This window comes from Nothoprocta perdicaria, unplaced genomic scaffold, assembly GCF_003342845.1.
Source record: "Nothoprocta perdicaria isolate Ctin4 unplaced genomic scaffold, notPer1 scaffold_147, whole genome shotgun sequence".
In the NCBI taxonomy this organism is placed as follows: Eukaryota; Metazoa; Chordata; class Aves; order Tinamiformes; family Tinamidae; genus Nothoprocta; species Nothoprocta perdicaria.
The window spans coordinates 1,625,064-1,641,228 of NW_020454616.1; the positions used below are offsets into that span (position 1 = coordinate 1,625,064).

The 16,165-nt window shown below is 42.1% G+C and overlaps 1 protein-coding gene and 1 long non-coding RNA gene across 2 annotated transcripts in view; one reads left to right on the forward strand and one right to left on the reverse strand.

The window, feature by feature from the left end:
• Window positions 1-11,693, forward strand: part of LOC112943399 — a 35,751-nt gene extending 24,058 nt beyond the window's left edge. Inside the window, exon 2 of the long non-coding RNA XR_003248561.1 lies at window positions 11,607-11,693. This is a non-coding gene — a long non-coding RNA (uncharacterized LOC112943399). The remainder of the gene's footprint in view (window positions 1-11,606) is intronic.
• CDH20 (cadherin 20) overlaps window positions 307-16,165 on the reverse strand; it is a 113,073-nt gene continuing 97,214 nt past the window's right edge. The window contains exons 8-12 of the mRNA XM_026034548.1: window positions 14,046-14,182; window positions 11,582-11,703; window positions 9,585-9,702; window positions 3,028-3,279; window positions 307-1,035 (exon numbers count right to left, since the gene is read on the reverse strand). Of these exons, the coding sequence (XP_025890333.1) occupies window positions 536-1,035; window positions 3,028-3,279; window positions 9,585-9,702; window positions 11,582-11,703; window positions 14,046-14,182 (1,129 nt within the window). The 3' untranslated portion in view covers window positions 307-535. The remainder of the gene's footprint in view (window positions 1,036-3,027; window positions 3,280-9,584; window positions 9,703-11,581; window positions 11,704-14,045; window positions 14,183-16,165) is intronic.

The following is a 16,165-nucleotide window of genomic DNA, read 5'->3' on the forward strand; positions in this document are numbered from 1 at the left end:
CCTCCCAATCTAGACCTTCTGTCCTAAGTGTCTGTATGGCCTATTCAAACTGTGAAGATCTGGCATCAGCATATGGTATAACATTCACAATTACTTTCTGAGATGTTCTTTTTTTTTTTTTTTTTTTGAAGGGTATTTCTTAGTGATTTGGAGATGACCATTGGAGTTTACAGATGTTTGTACCCAGATGTATAGATCTCAGTAAGCTGCCATGTATAAAAGACAGAGAGAGAGAGAGAGAGAGAGAGAGAGTAATGTCATTATATTCCCGCAGTGCCTTCAAATTTTCTCGCAGAAAAAAAAAAAAAGAAAAAAAAAGAAAGGTCTTTTGTTTCTCCTTGCTTCAAAATGTGACTTAATTTAACTGAGTAAAGCTGATCCACAGAGACCTTCTTTCACACCCTTCCTCCCATTCTCATTCAAGCACCGTATTGCTATTTTAGGAGGCCTCGTCAATGTCCATGGAAGCATCTGATGAGAATGGATCTAACCGGGTGTTGTTTCGCTCAGAATCCCCTCTGCAAGGCCTAGTTCGTTACCACAGTGGCCCGCTGCTGTCCGTGGCGCCGTACATCTCCGCCAGCTTCTTAAAGCGCGGCCCCCAGTCCGTCAGGTAGTCGTAGCTCTGGTCCGAGTCTGTTGTGACCGACTGTAGGGAGCTGAGCGACTCCGCCACGGAGCCGTTCCCTTCAAACATGTACGTCTGGAGGGAGTCGAAGGGAGGAGCCCAGAGGTCCATGTCAGCTTCGTACAGCTTGGCGAGCACGTAGCTGTGGACGCTGTTGTCCATCATGCACGTCTGAGGCACGTACCTGGAGAGGCTCTCTATTTCAGGGAGCATGTCCTGCCTGTTTTTCGCAACGAGTTGGGCCTCCCGTGGGTTCCACATGGCGGCAATGTCGAAGGCCTCCGTGTCCTCCTCCCCGCCACCTTCGTCATCGTACCGGACGATGTTCTCATGGATATTCTCCTCCTCGTCGATGACATACGGCTGTTTCCGGTGCCGCCTCATGGAGAGGATGAGGAGCACCAGCACTGTGGGAGGCAACCCAGACACGAGGTCATTAGTGAGAGGGCAGATCTTGCTCTGCTCAGTGGAGTGAGATGGGGCTACCAGAAGTCACTTGGACAATGGGTTTAAAGTGTCCACTGCTCTGTTTTCCCTTGGTGAGACCCTTCAGCTTGAAGGGCTGTGATGTTTGCAGGAGAAGGGATGTAGAAATCTAGACACCTTCAAATCAAAATCAGTACCTTGAGGTCCTGCTAATCTCTCCTTTTCTCACCAGCACTCTTGATGCTTAGGACATGTCTACCCAGGACTGCTTGCTTTGCACTGTAGAGATGCTTGAACTACTTTTCAACCAGCTAGATCAGGCTGGTTGCAGTCTGATCAGAGGCACACGAATCTACAGACGTCATTACTTCCCTGCTTCACAGATGGATTTTGCAGCTTTCTTAGGGAATATGACTTGCACTGGGCTCTGCACCAGACATAGATGGAAAGTGGTGGATGGCACCTAGACATCACAGTGATAGGTCTGTCTACGCTGCAAAATGCAAAGCTAGCTTTTTTAACTGCTCCAGAGCAGTTCTTGTTTATCTGCCAAGCACTGCCTTGGGATGAGTAGTCCTACTGTCAGTTGCTCAGCACTATCAAGATGAAGATGCTTCTTAGCAGGCAAAGAAATGATCAGGCAGATACCAAGAAAACTTTATTATTGGAAACACAAAGTCACCTGGTGACTATATTTTCAGGGCTATATTTCAGGACTATATAGTTCAGAGCTAGAACTCTGCAAGAGTGTTAAGTGATTAAATTTTTGATTGAGGTATCTAAATTTTTTCATGGAGCCGGAATTGAAGTACTTTTACATCATTCGTTCTCCACTGCTCCTCACACTGGACCTTCTGAAAATTAAGGGAATGTGCCTTTTGAAATAATATATCATGAATCAAGTACATGAACAAAGCTGCTCAGGTTTTCTCGATACCGGCAGCTATCAGAGAAAATATAAGGTATGGGCAAGGAAAGGATGAGATATATTTGTGGAGATGGAACACCTTCAAGATGCTCTGCTCCTTTGCTCCTTTGCCGTTTTTGAAATAAGAATGATGATAAGCTATGGAGATGGGACCATATAATGAACTAGATTTGAATAAAACATAGAAATTGGGGAGTACAATAACACTGAAAATGGAACTTGTAAATTAAGCCCAGAGCCACTGAATTCTAGAACTTTGAAGTGTTTTGCTCCAATTTGTGCTTGTGTCAAAAACCCAACCAATAGAGGGCCCTCTTGTGCTCCACAATACAAGTCTTCCTCCTCTAAAGAAATTCAGGGAAAATGCAAGATTCAATAAAGAAAAGTGTATATGTAAGGCAGCCTCAAAGAGGTTTGCCTTTAGTTCTGGTCTTGATTTCCTGCAAACACTCTTATGTTTGAGATGACTCTCACAACATCATCCTCCCATGAATGGAGCATCAGAACAGCAAAGGTATCATTTAAATGTATATTCTCAGAAAAAAAAAAAAAATGGGGGGAGTGTATATCTCTTGCCAAAAGGAGGCAAGAGGCCTAACAGGATTTTCCATTCCTGTTTCCTGTGAGGGCAGGATCAGAACCTAATGCAAGTGAGCGGATAATGTATCCCCAGTAATACTTCTCAGTGACCTCCCCCCAACATACACCTTCCCAGTCAGGACTGCTGCATCAGGTGGCTCTGCACTTCAGGGCTCTGGAATAGATATCTGCAAATCGTATTTGTCCCCTCTTCCCAAGAGGTCACATCTTCTTCTTCTGAAGTCATAGGATGACGACATCCTCTTTTCTGGTCCTTTATGTATTTGTGTGTCTAAAAATGCATATCCATAAAATCATGCTTATTTGGGTGTGTATATATATATTTCTATGTAAACACACATACATACATATATATACATACACATGCCTATGCACAGCCTTCATCTTGTCTGGATCAGGAAAACCCTGGGATTGACCACCCCTTGTGAAGAAGCCAAGGGTTTACCTAACAGGACGAAGATGCAGGCAAGGATTGCAATGAGTGCCCCTCTGCTGAGGCTGACAGGGAGGACGTAGGCTTCAGCGGTGCAGGACATCACCATGCCATCGTCATCACAGCTGCACACGTGCACAGTCAGCGTGCCCGTACTGCTCAGCATGGGGCGGCCGTTGTCGCTGATCAGGATGGGGAGGTAAAACGTGTTCTGCTCATGTTGCCTAAAGCCAGACCGCCTGGTAAGAATCCATGCCGTATTGTCTAAGAGGGGAAAAGAAATAAAATAGAAGAGCTTGCAATTTACAGGGTAAATATATTCATCAGAAAAGAAAGCTCAAAAAAATCAGCCCTAGACCTGCACTGATTTGTCCCCTCTCTCTTTTTTTTCTCCTTTGCTTTACATTGTTTTGTCACTAATCAGCAGTTTGCCTCTGCCTCCCCTTTTCCAATATCTTCTCAGGCAATAGCTGTGAGACCTGCAAGGCATACACACCTTATGAGTTCCTTTACCTTTTGTGACATAAAGTGCCCAGAGCAAACTCACAGCCTTCCCATTTTGCTAAAATAGCTTTCAGAAGGCAAGACAGAAATTAACAATTAAAGGCAACTTCTTGTCCCTGTTTGTTCCTGCTCAGCAGCTTTTCTAGACTTCACTCTTAAGTACTTCCACTGTTTTGGAGATGTTTGTGTATAGCCCCTCGGGACACGTTAAGGTTCTCTTTATGTTTTTTGATGCCTGGCTTGCTTTTAAAAACCCTGTTCCTGAAAGACTTCTCAGGCAGGCTGACCATATCGTTCTGAGCCTATCTGCTTGAGGCAACAAGAAGACAAAGAAACAATCAGCTTGCTATCTTAAAACAGCAGCCACTTGAAAATTTGCAACGAAACATTTATTTTTTCAGTCAAACATATGCAATTTCAGTGGCCATTTTGCTACTGAAAAAGTCAGAATGCTTCATTCCCTCATCGTTAGAATTATTCTGCTTGGATTTGACCATTCCACTTCATTTAGTGTAACCATCTGTTTTACGTAAGCATGTGAAACAAAATGATTCAAAACAGTGCTCTTGAAGCAAAATATTAAAAGAATAACCAAACATCAAATTACTTCTTTGAAATTTCATTTCATTTCAAAGGAAATTCTTATCCTCAAGACTTTTCCACCATGATCAGCATGGGTTTCACAATTAGGAAAAAAAAAAAGATGGATTTAGTAATTTGTTCCCCTCAGATTTAATCTCAGAAATACCAGGAAAAATCCTCCGGAGATCAGTGATGATTTTACCAATGCTGTCTTTGAAGTGTGGTGGTCTCTGAGACTTTTAGAAGGTGCAAAGTCAAAATAGAAACAAGGCTGAATGTGTCCTATGTGCCACTAGTGGTAATAAGGAGTCTTAAGGAATGAGCATAAAAGTTGTCATTCCACACAAACATTTTTGAAGGTCTCGGGACATCTCTTTGGCAGACCTACAGCTCTCCAGTGAAGCTCTGGGATTTTTGTGCACAGAACCTCATGGTACTTGATTTTATTTCTTGTTTCCTTGCTTCAGAAAAGGTCACAGTCTGGCCATCTGCACCTTCAGGTTCTTAAGGACAGGTATTTACTATGCTTAGGAATGCAGGAAGCCATCAGCTACTCCTGGTGGCTTGGCACAATCAAGCTGTTGCCTGGAAATGGCAATAAACCTCATCACAAGCAGATCATGAAAAAAGGTACTTGCAAGAAATCATTCCATTTTCTAAAATATTTCCATGTCAGTTCACTGCTATAATTTAGAACATAAGTGAGTATCTTCAGTGCAGAGACTGTCATTGAACGCAGTTTTATTATCTTCTATAGTCCAAACATCAGAAAATATTTGATGGCCTTTAAGAGTGAAATGGTTAGGAATGTTATACACAGTCAACATGGGATATATATATGCAAAGATAAGCTAGACTTGTTAGACTTGCCTGCTAGACTTAAATTATGCTGCAAATTCCATGCTTCTTGCTGCAAATCTTGGCATCAGACAGTAGTGGCATACGTAAGTATTGAGATACCAGTCTATACAATACATGGGATTGATTTGAATTGATGACATGATGTTTTTTAAAGCAATCTCAGGCTCTTTTCTTTCTTGCGTTTAGATAAGGTTTCAAGCTTTTACTCCAAAAGCAAAAATTCTGAAGTGAATGCATGTGTCTGTATGAAAATATATAATGATATTGTAGTGTCTCATGTGTAAAGTTGTGTGATCCCAGAAGCTAGGGCTTTGAGGAAAACCAGATAGCACCAGATGCAGGATGAGATCCCCAAGACTGATTAAAATTAATTGGTAGTGTTTACTGCTATATCCTTTGATATAGCATGCAGCTCTGAAAATGTGCAGCAGCTATAGACAGAAGCAGATGATTTTCATGAATAGGTCTCAAGACCCACCATAGAACAGTGATGTTGGGCTCCCTATGAATCCTAGGTGTGCTACAAATGGAAAGTCATTGCTTTCTGCAAACTGCTGTCTCCTCTCTTCTGCGCACCCACAAGTCCCTTCTCACCTGCAGGCTGTTAAGTGTGTGCTCCCCAGCAATTAAAGTCACCTCTTTTCAGTGCTGGGCCTGCTGTAGCACATGAAAAAAACAGCCAAAAGGTCAGGAAATAGCAAAGTGGCTGGAATTATGCTGTGTCAGTAGACATATCTGAATCACCTTGGCAAAAATGTTTATCATGTAGTAGTTTGGTTGCCTTCCTCTTTCCCGAGTGAAAAAAAAACTTCTCTCTTTATAAAATGATTTATAATGAAAGTCTATTTTGTTCCACTGAGGTGTCAGAAAACCTTCATTTTACAAGAAATTGCTCTTTGTGAGGGAAGAAGTCTTCATTATTCTGAGTTGGTCATACTTTGCTTGTAAAACACAGCACAGGCAGTGAATCTGACTGAAGTTGTGCAAAATCAGTGGAAGATGTCAAGTGTTTTTAATCTTAATTCTTCTCCATGCTGAAGTTTATATAATAATTTCTTTTTTTGTGATGGGTTCAAAATATCACCCAAATCTTAACTGTTCTTGCTGATATAACTCCCTTCAATAACTCTCAGCATTACATTTCCACTGCTTTGTTTTCATTTTGCTTTGTCCTAGGCAGGCATCCAAATTGTCCCTAAACAATGACTCTACCTGTTACTCTGCCAAATATTGTTGTGTGACTCTTCATAAGCCTGTGCGATTTGATGTAGTGAGGTAGGAGATGCTGGAGTGTGATGAGGCATGGCAGAAACTGGAGTACACAATTTTCTTCCAGATTGATATCTTGCTATCTGCTAAGCCTCAGCCATCCAAAGAGGAAGGCTGGTGAGTACATAAAAGACCCATTATAAAAAGAAAAAAGGAAAAGGGCAAAAAAATCCAAACATAAGAATACTCTATTTTTGCATCACAGATTTCCATGCATCATCTCTGGCTCACAGCACAGGAGATGAGTAGTGCTGAGCAGAGATGCTGAGGAACCCGTGGTGGCCCTGTGGTCCCACACCCCTGTGATCAGAAGGAGCGTGAAAGCTGACCTTCCCCTTGGTGTGCAGGCTGGGAGGTTCATGTGCTTCAGACAGCAAGCTGTGGGGCATCTGCTTCCTGCCGAATTTTCCTCTGTTGGAAGTGAATTGCCTCTCTGGAGAGGCAATCACTACATATATCAAAATGCAGAGAAAAGAGCTAACCTTTGCTCCTGCCACGGGGAAAGTTTTATTTCTTTTGCATGAGCCTATACCCAAATTGGTAATGGCACTTCCCACAACTTCTGTTAGCTTTTTAAGACCAATTGTAATAATTATGATTAATAGAAGGCAATATTTTACCACAAGTGGGAGGAGTATAGGGAAGCAGACATCCCAGATGCTACCAGCTTGAGGAAAGGATTTACTTTTTTCTTAGGGATTTTCAGCTCGTTATTTTTGCTCTCTGTCTTGCCAAAGTCAGAAGCAGACCTCAGTTTAAAGGAAGGGAAGAAATAACTAGCCATTTTTGTAGGACAAATTTAAATGCAATGGGAAAGACCGTCAGGGATTTGCAATGACATGCCTGACAGTGATGTGACACTGACATTTGCACCCATTAGTATGGCTACACTTTCCATTAATTTCTTTTTCCCCAAAGATGGAGGCCAGCATCGTATGGGTCAGCAGAAGATCAGTCCAGAATTTAATTTGGAAATGTCATAAGTTTATTTTGTTGCTCACTCCATTCTTAGAGCAAAATTGTTGTGCCAATTCTTTCCCAACATAATCATCTCATGCAGATTTACAAGATGACCCCTATGGCAAAGCCTAGATCAGCAACCCTAGAGCTGAGAGACCCCAACTCACATCCTGTATGACCTTGAAAAATCATTTAGCCCAGATGTTTGCAGCTACTTGCATTTTTATCTCCTGCTGATTTTACTGATTTCAGAGGGAATCAGGGATCTAATTAGCTTAATTTCTGCTTTACCCCTTTCTCCCTGCTCCCATCTATAAAGTGGAAACAATAGGATTTCTCTGTCTGCCGCAAATATGGGGAGAATGAATAGACTAAAGAAGTTCTCAGAGACTATAATAACAAGGGCCAAAGAAATATGTAAAACAGCTCATCAGAATGCAAACTGCGACCTATCTGTTGCTTAGTATAAATCAAGGTTTTAATTGCTGCCAGGAAGGCTGCATGTCTTGCAGTTTCTCTTACTGCTGTATTGGGCAACCAAGTAACCGGCACGATTACTAATCTTAACAGCGCCTTCCCACAATTTGAGCAGCGTTGCTGTCTCATATTTAGATGCACAAGCTGTGACTAGCAAGGTGGTTCCCGTTCCCTGACTTTCTATCCTGTGACATTTGATATATATCTATCCCGTCTGTGATTAGTCTTGTAATTTATATAGTACCTAGTATTCCCTAGATGAAAATATAAGCATAAATTATTGTTACTGAACTGACTGCAGTGCTCCAAATTGCTAAGACAGTAAAATAATCTTTAAGGTGTATATTTCAAATAGTCGGTGGTTTGATACTTAACATTTCTGTTTCAGATTTGTAACCAACAGTACCCTAAGCTTCTTGTGATATATTTCTCTGGAAAACTGGTATTTTAGAGGGAGCGGGAGGCACAGCCATTCAGTCACCGCTGTCACTATAAATTATAGTGAGTATGGCTTTAGACAGAAAAAGTCCCAGCATCCAATGATGGGAATTTTGTGAGCTGCTTTTTTAGTGCAATGCCTCGAGGATGAAATGAGCCCAGTTTGCCAAATGTTTTAGCAATAGTTGCATTTTACTTGTTTATGTGTTTAGGCTATATATATACATATATATATATGTACATATAGAGAATGAGGATGTGAGAGAGAGAAAATCATAAGAAATTGTGTGGGGAGACTTGAAGCCCTATGCAAAAAAATGCTTTGAGACGATTAAGCAATAGCATGCTATGGAAGAGGCTCTAGGGTCTTCAAGTGGCATCTTTTAAGATGCTTGGTTAGTGAAAATAGGGTCTTTCATATTATGCACTATATTTACAATGTTTACATTAGATATGCACTGTCTATTCTGCATGTGCTGTTCTCGTATATGGGTACAGAGGCACGTGTATTTATATAGGACCATGGGCAGGCACTGTACTTGGAGATTGGCCACAGAAGTGCAGGTGCCTTTCTTCCTGTTTATTCCACATTCTGGAAGAAAATCCTACTGAAATCCTACTCCTATATTGACTTTCAAAAGTGTAGCACTTCAGTAAAAGGTCCTCCCTCTTTCTTATTGAAGGCTATTGCAGATCTGACCTCAGAGCCCTTGTCTGCCCAACAAACCCTCTATTAGCAGCCATCGTATGACAGTCTGTCAATAGAGAGGCTCTGAAATCACCAAAGATTCCCCAAAGTAAGTAAATTACACAGGTACTCGAAGGCCAACTCTTCGCTGCAAGTCTACCCACTGGTGTTTCAGTTTCTGCTCAGCCCATTTTACATGGACTTTTAGCGTACATCATGTTGCTCCCTAGGGCTCTATAAACCACCGGCAGCATCTTCTCCTTATCTGCCTCCCTTTCCTAGGCAATAAATGAGGATGTTTAAAAAGAGAGAACAAAAGTGCTTTGAGAAAAATACTGGAACAATACAGGAATCTTCCCTTCTGTGCCTGGAAGGAAACATGAAGGGTACATAAAAGAGCAATGTAATTCCCCTCAGATCGGTCTCTGACTTCCAGTTTCTATCCTACCTTTAAGCAAGCATCTCCTTTTGAACAAATGCTATTTCCACTCTGGTAATCCGAGGTGCCTGCAGCATGACCACAAGAACTGCATTTGCACAAAGCACTGGCACGTTCCCTTGAAGAAGAAGAAGGGGCCTATTTCTAGAAATTATTTATAGCGAAGCAAATATCATATAACTTTCAAGTGTATTAAGTAATATGTCATTTTATCACTGCCTTTAAGGAGCAGGTGTCACTTGGCGTTACTTCAAATGGCACTCTTATCACACAGCGTAAGCCAGAGCCTCTCAAAACCAACTGAGGCACTAGAAATTAGAGTAGCTAACTGTCTGTGTCCACTCGCATTACCTTGATTGTCCCTTAGAGTAAAGTTGGGGTTGTTGGCTGCCTCGGGGGCCAGGCTGTAGTAGAAGTGCTGACCCTCCTGTGGGTCATCCCGGTCAATGGCGCTCACTGTCTGGATCAGCTGCAGAAGGCAAGAAGAAAGCAGAAGCAGATGAGTAGCCATCCCAACACTGCCCAAGAATTCAACGTTATGTATAGGTATATATGTAAGCAGCACCTGCATTTGAACAGAATTGTCTTGCAGAGGGACAAGAGATGACTCCAGAACAGGCTCAAAACTTGTAGGCTTAATTTTATATTTCTGTGGCCACGCAAATCACCTCTAAACAGAGCAGGAGGTTGTTTCATTAAAATAACAGCATTTCCCTCCCATGTGTCCCTGTCTCCTCTGACATATTTTTCTTTCCTTGGGAGCCCCCAGGGTGCTCAGAAAAGAAACTGCACTGGAGAGCTTGTAAGAAAGGCCATACTTATTTTTATCTTCATTTTGTAGGCAGAAAAGGACTCTAGATGGATTTTTTTTTTATCACTCTCTTAATTTTAAATCAATTAAGCTATTCCTGAGAAGTCAGTGGAAGCAAAGAAAGAAAGCACAACCAAGCAAACACTCCTTATATGCAACAAAAAACACTGTGGAAGGAAACTAAGACAATACTAAATCCAGAAAGAGATCTGTCACCCTCACTACAGAGGTTTTGCAAAGTAGCCTAATGACTTCAGTCGCAGCAGGCTATAGATCGGAGTAAACATTGATATATTTTTATACACGGAATAAATCTTCACCTGTATTTTTTCATTCCAAGTTATTTTTGTGTACACAGCAATAAACCCATAAAGTCTGATTTAGCAAATTGAAACTGACTTGAGAACTTTTCAAAATGTGGCAGCAGTATTGGCTTTCTTCAGTGAAGAAGCAGTTCGAATTAGTGTGCATTTCTTGAAAAGCTTAGTATTTAGAACACGTTCCCTTCAAAATGTGAAAAATAAGCAGACAATGATTTCTTTTCCCTGGACTGTTAAAAGACTGCTTACATTAGGGGGATGAAATCACCCTGTGTATGCCTGGTCTCAGGACAGTGTCTCCCAGCAGTGAACCGCTATTACACTCTGCTTCACAGCAAGCCTGGAGAAGCTTCAGTGAAGTCAGGAGACAGGCTCTGATATTGCTAGCATAATTTTTCCCTTCACAAATCATGAGCTTTTTAAAGATGTGTTTGCCAATCGTGCATTTGGAGACCAAGCCCGTGCTGAGGTGATGAAGGGCCAGGCCAAGCTGTGTCCTCTGCAAGCGATGGGTGGTGGAGCTCCCACTGACTCCAGCGAGGCAGAGCTCATGCCCACCTGTGGCAGGGGCAGACCTCATTCGAGGGCTTTTGTGGAGTTTTGGAAGAGAGAGGGGCACAGGGGCACCACGGCTTGCTCAGAGGCATTGATTTGCAGTATGTGAAGCTGGAAGTCCTGCGTTATCTATGACTCTGTAATCCTTGGTTCACATCCTGGCTGAACAGATTCAGCTCACCCCTGCTTTGAAGCTGCTGCAGTATATTATGTCCACCTCCCATAAGTCAGGGCTATTTAAGGCACTTATAAGTAGTTTCTTTTAAAATTAAACCTTGTCTGCTGCGCATGGGCCCAACTTAATCCACGGTACTTCTTGAGACATTTTTCTTCTCTTTGTAACTGCTACAGAACTAACTGGGTGTTTTCCTGCTGGCACAGACCCAAAGGAGGATTTTTTTTAGCAATGATGTGTGTTGTGGAGTGAATTTGGAAGCTGTTGTGGGAGAAAAAAGATGCTCTATGTGATGTTAATTCTGGTGTGATGTGTTTGGCCCTGCAAAGCTGCACGGGCCCCAGCAGAGGCATTTGCAGGCAGCTGCTGAGCCGCGCTCAGCTGACATGTTTTGTTAGCCAAGTCCTGTTTTAAATGCCCTTTCCAAAGCAGTATCTGCACATGAGCCGACCTCCCTGCCTCCTGGGGTGTCACCAGCACGTCTCACCTGGCCGGCTTTGGTGTTTTCACAGACGAAAGCTTCGTAGAACCTCGCAAACTCGGGCGCGTTGTCGTTCACGTCGAGCACTTTGACCGTCACCGAGACGCTGCCCACCTGCGAGGGATTGTCTACAAGAAGGGAGAGCAGAGGAAAGAAAGCAAGGAAATTTCCCTCCTCTACTGAGGAGCTAAAGCAGCTTTTTCGCTACTGGCTTGCATTAAATGGCACTCTTTCATCTGGACCTTTGCAGGCAAGTGTGACTGAGAAATATGGTCCAAATGCCCTCCTATCTACCCTTGCTTTTCATCATTTTCAGACAAATTCCTTCGAGTATGAATGTCTTCAGACTGTTTTAGTCCAATGGGTTTATTTCTGTAACAAAAGTTTTAGACCATGCCCTGCAGTTCCAGTTTGATTATGAAATACTTTCTTGTGGAGCCTTTGTATTGATGGCAGCGGTTAGGAACAGACTCCTAAAGACAAGTTTGTTGTTAAAAGCATGTTGAAAATGTTAATTGTCTAATTCAGATACATTTTTCCTCACATTTTATATACAGTGAAGACAAAAATATTCTTTTCACTTTTGATGCTTTATGCAGGGGGTTAAAACATAAGAACACATGAAATTGTTCAGAAAAGCTTTCACTGAAGCTTAAAATTGCAATGAAAATTTTACATTCTACATGACATCATTTGTGATATTTCTGTCCTACTGGTTCATCATTAGCTCTCTTTGCCAGTAAAACCAGACATCATTTCACATATCTTCACAATTTCCAATCTTAGCATTCAGTGAATAAATCTATTTTTTCTTTCTGTGTTTATCTGCTCCAAAACTCTTTTTTTTCCATCATAAATGATAAAATAAAGTTCTAAGCACAAAAGAAAAAAAAAAGAATTTCATGATGAGGAGGTCAGAAAAGTACTGGAGATCCAGAAAAAAACAATCAGGCTTTTCCTCCTCTCTTTAAAAATACCAGATGAATCTCCCTCTATAGCATGAAACAATCTGTTCATGTGAACAATAAAGAATTTTCTTACAGTCTGTATTTCCCAGTACTAAAGCTTATGTCATGCTGTGTCACTGAGAGACTTACACTTAAATTTATTGTGTCTCACCTACTAGCAATTTAATCCTTCATTTTCCTGCCTGTGCACACATATCTTCCTAAGGCTTATCACTGTGGCATATGAGTGCCTACATTTATACTCCTATTGATCTAACTTTTGAAACTTAAAGCTTTACTCAAGAATGCACGAAGCAACTATGGCATTTTAAAAAATATTCTCTAAATTAAAAAGAGATGGGATTACATCCTACCATGTCATGAAAACCTCTCACTCCTTAAAAGGGGTCAGGAAGAGTCTTCATGCTGCAACAGTCTACATGGGTGGTGGATCACGCACACATTCATGATATATTCCCCTTGCTAACTTCATGTTAGTTGACCAGGTTTCGGGCAAGCATCCTAAAAATCTTTCCCTTGAAAGTATGAGTTCCAGAGTTAAACCCTGCAGATTTTCACTGCTGCAGAGAGGAGAAGTAACACTGCATATGCATTCTTCTGTAGCACTTCTAATATTGGGTACAAAGCTTCTTCAAACTGCCTCAAATCTCTGGTACAACTTGGGTGTCTAGCAACCTCCCTCAGATGGGAAGGATTGCTCAGCTATTGACAGCAAGCTCCTGAAACGTTGCTATCCTTTAGACAGGAGATTTCAGGTGAAGCTTGGGTAAACATTTTATTTTATTTGCTCATCTATCCTGAGCTCCTTTATGAAGCTCATGTTTGTTACTATTTCAAACTCTGCTAAATTTTTCATAGCTTCCATGAAACAATCAGGATCTTGATCTCATAGCCTTGGTAAATATCTGGCATGGAGGAACCAGAGGTGCACTGACACCTGAGAGTTTAACAAATTCCAGTTGCTTTGGGTTTTTCACACAAGAGGGTCCCAAGGCCCAAATCTTTTCTGCAGCAAGCAGATGGTGATGACATTAATTCATTACTGATGCAGACTAGATTTAAACCAGAGACCTAGGAGGGAAAGGCGCTTTGCTGCCTGCATTTCCTGAGCCGTGTACCCCTCTCAGGTAATGCTGGCTACCTCAGCAACTAAACAGCTTTTGCAGCCTCTGTTTTTGTTGCCTAGTTCTTCTGGAGAGGTAGAGCTCTTGATGAAACATATTTCAGGGAGAGTTCTAAATAAATCCCTGGAATACTAATGAACTGAAAAAAAAGCAGCTCTCTGCATTTAATTGCCAGCCACTACTCCTCCCACTGCCCTGCAAACAGGAGTGTAAAGATAAATAAAATGCAGTATTTGCTTGTTCATATCATAAGACTAATTTTGTTCATATGACTTCCCAGTGAATGCATAAGAATATGTGAATTGCTGAATTCAGGTCTCTCAATCTGCTTTGTCTGTTATATCTCTTTAATCTATCTGCAGTCTGCATTCTCCTTACTCAGCTCCATGGCCAGCACTGTGATATTGTGCCAAGAAATGTCCTCCCGGTCAAGAGGTCTTGCAGTCATCAGTGCTCCTGATGTAACGTCGACATAAAAGAACCGCCCGGGATCACTGCTTCTGTCGATCGAGTATCTGCAAAAGCACATATTAAAATATTATGCAACCCTTGTGAAAACAGCGTGTTATAGGCAACAGAGTACCTGGCAAATGGGATTACTCTTGTATAGAGCAGATCCACATTCATCCACCAAACCTAGCTGCGTGCTCCACTCCCTTCTATAGGTACAGAATAAAGGTCTTGAAAATCAGGCTGTTCACATGGCTGTGAGCAGTAGCCAGAGCTGGCAGATTTAAAGGAAGAAGCCTCCAAGCAAGGCAGAGCTCAACACAGGAACATCTGCTCTATAGAAGAAAGTCTGTCAGTGAGGAGTGCAATTTCTTTTTCTAAGCAAAATAATTATACCCTTTCCTTGGGCACAATTCAGACACTATGAAAATGACTTTACATCAGCTCACGCTCTGGGCACTTAGGCTGATGAGGAGGGACCGATTCCTTCCTGGTGCTTTTGCACTTCCTCGTCTTTTACAGGAGTAAACTCCACCTGATAGAGCAATGCCCATGCAACGGGGCAAGCCACAGTTCTCTCCTATGATCCCAGCCAGAAAAAAAAAAACCACTTTCCGAGGCCAATTTATCTTAATTACCGAACCTGCCAGGCCAATACTTTGCCCATTTACCACTGGGAGCGAGGTTGCACCCGTGAGCAGGGGAGCGTGGTGCAACCCACGAGTAGCTGGGCAGTGTCTGTCAGCGCTGTGCTCCTCGGCCAGAGGGTCCTGCTGGGAAGGAGAAAAGGGGCTACTGCCAGCTTTGCCCCTGCCTCTTTCCCACAGGAGAGAAGCAAATTGAGCTGTATGCGCTCGCTGAGCATCCAGACTCTGCCTGCCAGCCACACAGCTGGCCTTTCTGCTGCCGCTGCTGTCCTGTGAGGCAGGAGATGCCCTGCTAGCGCCCAGAGGGCTGCTCTGGGCAGTGGCAGGTCCTGCTTTCAGCAGTGATGTCCTGCAGAAGAGAATTTCATTCATTCTGTGCACTCTATGCTTGCCACTGGGGGATGTGGATGTATTTCTCATGTCTGATATGTCATAAATGCTCTCAGGTTTCATATCAATCAACAACATGCACAAACCATGCTCATTTCCCTCAGCAGTTGACTAGATTGGTGGCATATGTGGTTTTTGCAGGGAGCAAGTATTGAGTACCCTACAGATGCATCACCTCGCTCTTAACAGCAATTTGCACAAATTCCCTTCCTAGCTAGTCATCTTAGCATGGGCAGATATCCTCTGGCAAAAGCCACATGGGCTAAAGTAAATACCAGAGCTTAGAATAGAGCTTGGACTTATTCCCATTTTTTGTTGGTTCTTTCTTCAACGCTGATGAGAATTTAAGGCATGAGTCACAACAGATGCTGAACAAGGCATATTGTTCTGAATTTTCTCTTTTCAGCACAAAAGCACTCACTGGAACAAGCATGCCAGCCCGATCTTTATATGGGGACATATTAAACCGGAGATATAAAACACTATTGAGCTATGTCATGGGGAAACAAACAACATTCTTTCACACATTTTTTAAGAGACATGAAAGAGGGTGGAAAGGCAGATTTGCTTCCCTTCTCTTCCCAGTCCCTCCCACCCCTTTATAAATAAACAGAGGCATTTGATTTATTTAGGAAATAAGTATGAGTGTTACTATATTCTGCTGTGATAATTATTCTTGTATGAGGGCTGTAAAAAGAACTTCTCTCTGACAGTTTAAGGGCAATGAGTATCTGAAACTGAATATGGCCTTATGATTAGTGTTGCAGTATTAATCACTGGTGTCGAGGCACAGGTGGAGTCTTCGTCTGGATTCTCCTCTTACTTTGTCCTGTTAATAATATCTGTTCCTTCACATTCACTTCCACTGTACTTGTTTTCTGCAGTCACTTAACAATAATCATGGTATATTTTCAGAAATCAGAATTTCACAGTGTAGGGGGCCTTATACTGGGAGTTGACTTTCCATACTTGGAAAAGCAAACAAACAAACAAACAAACAAAACAAAAAAA